General features: G+C 48.3%; 1 protein-coding gene across 1 annotated transcript; it reads right to left on the bottom strand.

Moving 5' to 3' along the window:
• Window positions 1-1264: 1264 nt before the first annotated feature.
• LOC100286195 (oxidoreductase) lies at window positions 1265-2596 on the bottom strand. Its single transcript, NM_001159083.2, has 3 exons — window positions 2114-2596; window positions 1690-2014; window positions 1265-1598 (listed from the first exon to the last, which is right to left on the bottom strand). The coding sequence occupies exons 1-3, from the start codon at window positions 2464-2466 to the stop codon at window positions 1323-1325; spliced, it is 954 nt and encodes a 317-aa protein (NP_001152555.1). The 5' UTR covers window positions 2467-2596; the 3' UTR covers window positions 1265-1322.
• Window positions 2597-5827: the final 3231 nt, after the last annotated feature.

The raw sequence follows: 5827 nt of genomic DNA, 5'->3' as shown, positions 1-5827 counted from the left end.
TGTATGTATGTTTGCGCTCGCATAGAGAACGATCCGGTCGAAGAGCCCGAGGAATTCGCAGGAGAAGCCCCTGAGCAGCAGTCGTTTGGTGGAGGCAAGTGTCTTTTGACCTATCTATGTCCTATTCATTCTTTAATTCACCTCCCGCATTACACATTTATACCTAAGGATTGACTAGCTTTTGTTATCCATGTCCTTGTTTACCTATTTGGGTCGGATTATTACTACTTAGTCTGATGCTATTGCTCAACTCTAATCAATGAACATGATGTGATTATCTATGATACGCTGTTTTCCCGTTCTTCTTTATGATTATACTTGTGGTTTTCAAGGGGACTCGAGCGGTTTCTCGAGTGCCTCTCCGTAAGGACCTGTTCTATGGATGACCGCCCGGGAAAACAGTGCAACCATGAGGGTGGAATGGGGTGCCCTTAGCTGAATAATTAGAGGATCCGGGGTGTAGTTCACTTAGCCGTCGTGCCGTCAATGGGGCTCGGTGTATGCGGCTCGCTCTGCCAAGTTTGGGTTCGCCCCTTGGGGAGGAGTGCAGTGCATTTAGGAAACCTAACGGGTGGCTACAGCCCCGGGGAATCTTTGTAAAGGCTTCGTAGTGAATCCCTGGCCATTCACCTCGGGAGTGAATAAGGGTCTTGCAAGCCCGGGCCAGAGAGGGAATCACGGCTTGTGGGTAAAGTGCACAACCTCTGCAGAGTGTTATGAAACTGATATATCAGCCGTGCTCGCGGTTATGAGCGGCCAAGGGAGCTCCAGAGATTAGTGATACTTGATCAGAGACATTGTGGTACAGGTGGTTATGAGATTGATGTTTCCGGTTATGATTATGGTATTGGTAAGTGGTATTCTTTCCGTTTGGAAAGGATACATTGGGTTAATAACTTGGGTAATGCTAAAACTTGGCTTTCTACTAGTAAATAATAATCTGACCAACTAAAAGCAACTGCTTGACTTATCCCCACATAAAGCTAGTCCACTACAGCCAAACAGGATACTTGCTGAGTATGTTGATGTGTACTCACCCTTGCTCTACACACCAAACCCCCCCCAGGTTGTCAGCATTGCAACCACTGCTCAGGCGAAGATGAAGCTGTGGAAGGAGACTTCCAGGAGTTCCAAGATTACGACGAGTTCTAGGTGTGGGTTAGCGGCAACCCCCAGTCGGCTGCCTGTGAAGGCCGTGTTATCTACGTTTCTTTTCCGCACTTTGATTTATTGTAAGAACTATATGGACGTCTCAGACGTATGATGTAATCGACTATTTCCCCTTTTAATACTATTTTGAGCACTGTGTGATGATGTCCATATTATGTAACTGCTGTGTACGTGAATAACTGATCCTGGCACGTACATGGTTCGCATTCGGTTTGCCTTCTAAAACCGGGTGTGACACGCCACCTGGAGTACTCCTCATGGCGCAGCGGGTTGTACGCCAGCGGGTGCTCCGCGTCGACGAGGTCCTCCATCGCGCGCACCGCCACGCCGTCCTTCTGCCGGCGGCCGAACAGCACCGAGAACCGCTCGCGGTTGCTGGGCGTCCTCACGCGGTGGAGGCACGCCGGCACGCGCCCGTTCGTCACGACCTGCACGTACGCAGCGGCAATGTCAATATATATGGCTGGTCACCGTCAGGATTCAGGGAGAGGAGTCAATCGGATCGGACCGTGCTCGTACCCTGAACTGCTCGCCGGCGACGAAGGTGAGGGTGCCGACTTCGGCAGGGACGGCGACCCAGCGCCCGTCCCCGGCGTGCATCTCGAGCCCTTCCACCTCGTGCTGCACGATCGCGGTCACCACGCTGTCGTCGTAGTGCGGCTGCATCGACATGCTGCTCTCCGTGTCCGGCGGCACGCCGTAGTGCGACAGCCGGACGGCGTGGTCGAGCGAGCCGAAGTGGGCGCGGATGCTCTGCCCGCGGGCGCCGAGGCCTTCCAGGACCAGCGTCTCCACCGTCCCCTCCAGCTCCATCATGTTCTCGGCGAACGCCACGATCGTGTCACTGCGCGTGCGTGGCCAGTTAGATCAGCAATCGAACAGAAGAACTAAAGATGGCAGCCAGTTAGATTCAAAGGTGGCCAAGGAAGGAAGGATGGGTCACCAGAACTCTGGGTTTCCCTCCGGCCAGAGCGTCTCAGCGAAGCCGCTGACGCTGGCGGCGTCCGTGGGCTTTCCGACGCGGAGGCTCTCCCAGTCCATGCCGGGGCGCTGGCCGATGTAGCCCCTGAACTCCCCATTGGGCGACACCGTCCGCTGCTTGGCCTCGAGAGGGAGCGCGAAGAGCTCCGGCAGCGCGCGGGAGAACAGCGCCTGCCGGAGGTCCGCGCCGACCGCGTCGTGCGCCACGACGACGCAGCCGTGCGCCACCATGGACGCGGTCACCGCCGCGCGGGCGGCCTCCCACCCGGCGCCCCCCGGCACCACCCCGCGGAGGTCAACCGTCGCGATCTCCATGCCTCGCGCCTCCGCCGGATCCCGCCTCTACTCGATCTGGCTTCTGCTAGTGAAATCTTGCTGTGCTTCGCGTGGGGTGTAGTGGCTGCGGAAGTCAGCGCAGCAGGTGCGGCTAGTTCGTCTTCGTCATGTGAGGGCTGAGGCCGCTAGCTCGGGCGACCAAATCGTGCTCGTCGTTTACCTTCGTACCTTGGGGCAGGAGCAAGACAGAGAACTTTTTGCTTTTGTTTATGGGCTCTTTTTTTTCATAAGAAGAAAAAACGCAAAGTGCAATAGCAGCACAAGGAAACAAAAATTCAGTACATTTTAGGCTATCCGCAGTGATTTTCTCTAATTTTTTTTCCTCTATACTACTTTTTCGCGTCACATCATTAACATTTCATCTCTTATTTTTTTATCTCCCCCTATATTCTCCCTATATACCCCACTACACCGATAAAATATCATTTACTATACCTACTTTTTATCTATTATTAATTTTTCTATATCTAATAAATACTCACGTGTATACAAAACCACGCCAGAGAAGCGGCTAGCGTTACCCTGCATATGGTGGGTCACTGTGCATCACGTTTGTACTGTAGCAGTTATAGGCTTATAGCGGTGAGTGCTGCAGTATAAGCGGTGAGTGCTGCAGTATACAATGTTGCTCTACACACACTAAGGGGGTGTTTGGGAGTGAAGTTTTTTCACAGTTTTGGAAGAATACTGCAGTATTATATACAGAATTGTGTTTAGCAAGTTGGCTAAAATCTCTGTTTTCAAAACTGAAGTATTGCAAATACTATAGTTGTTTTAAGGTATTCTAAACTTAGGTCTGGACCTCAGTTTCCAAAATTGTGGTATTGTAAACTGCAGTATTGTTATGACTAAAGTATATTGTAGTATTTCAAAAACTGTGTTTTCAAAAACTTTGTTCCCAAACAGGGCCTAAACCAAGGGGAGAGGCGGCTGGCGGGATGCGCTGCGCATAGCCTTAGAATTGGTGCACGACACTCTATATCCAGTAAAAGCAGGGGGGAGAAAAGTAGTGCAAGATTCTTATCTTGAAGACTTTCATCAGATGGTGTTTTGCTAGTTGCATTGCATCCAGGTCGACAAAGTGCTGAACTGACCACACTGGGGACTTGACAAAGATTTCCATAATTGTTGTGGTAGGCCACATGTAATCAAGAATTACTATAGTGTTGAATTAATATAAGGACCCGTTTGTTTCGTTGGAATTGAATTCCATTTTAATAATTATAATTTAGACAAAACTAATTAAGTTTATATATTTATATATATAATATATTTGTATATTATCCTAAATCATATGAGAGAGATAGTTATATACTACATTTATGTTATACAGGCGCAAGTATAAGAATGTGCTATAAGTTGTACATCGGAAAAATAACATGTAAATCTATAGAATCAATTTCCATTTCCCACCCCATGAATTTGAGGTAGGCTTATATGATAACTTTGGAAAGTGGTGGAATGTCATATTCTAAAAAAATAGCATATTCCATTAGTAAGATTCCAATTCCTCGAAATGAAAGGAAACAAACGGGGCCTAATGGATGTCACGGACACGCATTTGTCTCTGTAGACGGAAGCATAAAATAGCTTTTTGATACGACTCTCCTTGCAACAGCGTGTTTTTTTCATAAAGCAAGCTTTATTAATATTAGACAATTACATCAAGACGTTATATGAGGATTAAGATTACTTTTGGTATCTACACACTGTTAGAACGAAGGTCGAACACGACCTCGATCAGCCCTATCCGGCTATAATTAACCATATTTGAGTCCAGGATCAATAACGGTGGAGGACTTCACCCCGCGTCAGCGACGGAGTCCTCGACCATGGCTGTCGAAGAAGGCTGCGCGAAGGGCCACGCGAGAAGAGAGCGACTCGCAGCAACCGTCGCCACGTGTCCTGAAGGCTCAACTCCTCCCTCGATAGCGGAGTCCAAGTCCCGACGAAGTCAAGGGTCTGACTTATGGGCAAAGGCCTCGCGAGCTTTTCGTGGGGCCAGGCTTCACCCTACGACGGTTCGGGCCCACTTGTAAGCCCCTTCGAGGGGTATACTTTAGGGTATGTTTAGGTTACAGTACCTAACCGCATTGTAATGACCCCGTTGCGAGGAATATTCTAGGAATGCAGTAGGTAACCGGGGGTATAATGGTACTTGGGACCACCTACCCGTCCAGTTACCTATAAATATCATCATTCTTTACATCTATGGACACACATAACAAGACGCTACAGTTCCCTACCTACAACTTCGTTGTGCACTTGAGCTCTGCCATTTCCTGAGTGTCTGGGCCCACCTATCCACGTGTTAGTTGGTTCCAACATTTGGCGCCTATCGTTCGTGCTTCGTAAACCAAAACCTGCGATGGCTCCGAAGAAAGTGACCACCAGAGCCAACACCTCATTGGACGACGCCACGAAGGTGACCCTCGTCGACAAGAAAGGCAAATCAGCCCTCGCAGAGGACACGCTACATGTCGCAGCCGAAAACAATGAAACAGGGGCACTCGACAGCAAGCATCCTCGTACCGAAGACCCACCTACCCCATAAGGCAGCATTCATACTTACAATTCTAAAGACCCCCACGCGACAACGCCTCACCAGGTTTTGTCCTCGCGGCACACCTCTCAACCTAAGGGGCCGAATACATCATACAAGAAGGCGAGTACCTGGGAATCTCAGCTAAAGACCAACTCAAACTATGAACCTGTTGGTCACTTGTTCTCAAATGTTGTGAGTCAAGAACCAGGCAACACATTTGTTAAGTATTAAGGACCTTCGTCCTTCGAAGCGTTATCTCCTCTCGGAGATAATGATCTTCGGCTGAAGGTCATGAAGAACGTGTCTTCATCATTCCATAGATAAATAGGAACACGCAAAAATGGCAAATATGATTGAATGATTCATTCATATTAGTATTCATAAAACACACATGAATATAGGAAGAATTAATATAACATTGATACCTTCGGCTTGCTCGAAGGTATGGATGCAAGAGAGTGATTACAATCCAACCTGAACAGTACGGTGTTACTCTTCATCTATTTACAGGATGCAGCCCGGGTAAAATTTCATCTATGTCCCTTACATTCATCTATAATTATAACACAGAATATTAGGGACTGAATACACTTTGTCCCTTTTCAGTCATCATCATACTTGACCTTCGTCATCACATCAAAACCGACGCTCCTCGGCTACATCTTCATCGTCCATTCTTATCACCTTCGAGTTACATCTTTACCCTGTTATAAGAGAAACCCTTCATCCCGAAGCCGAAGCCCCCCTATAATAATCCATATCATACTGAAAACATATGGTCAGTCACGTTTTTGA

The sequence above is a fragment of the Zea mays genome, chromosome 4, assembly GCF_902167145.1.
Source record: "Zea mays cultivar B73 chromosome 4, Zm-B73-REFERENCE-NAM-5.0, whole genome shotgun sequence".
Classification (NCBI taxonomy): domain Eukaryota; kingdom Viridiplantae; phylum Streptophyta; class Magnoliopsida; order Poales; family Poaceae; genus Zea; species Zea mays.
This window is presented reverse-complemented; position numbering and strand designations above follow the sequence as displayed.

What these genes read in the sequence shown, in the direction of transcription:
- LOC100286195 (NM_001159083.2), bottom strand. Translation starts at nt 2,466, where the DNA reads ATGGAGATCGCGACGGTTGACCTCCGCGGGGTGGTGCCGGGGGGCGCC. An exon ending in GAGGGAAACCCAGAGTTCTG is followed by an intron (nt 2,015 to 2,113) that starts GTGACCCATCCT and finishes ACGCACGCGCAG; the next exon opens with TGACACGATCGTGGCGTTCG. An exon ending in TCGCCGGCGAGCAGTTCAGG is followed by an intron (nt 1,599 to 1,689) that starts GTACGAGCACGG and finishes GCGTACGTGCAG; the next exon opens with GTCGTGACGAACGGGCGCGT.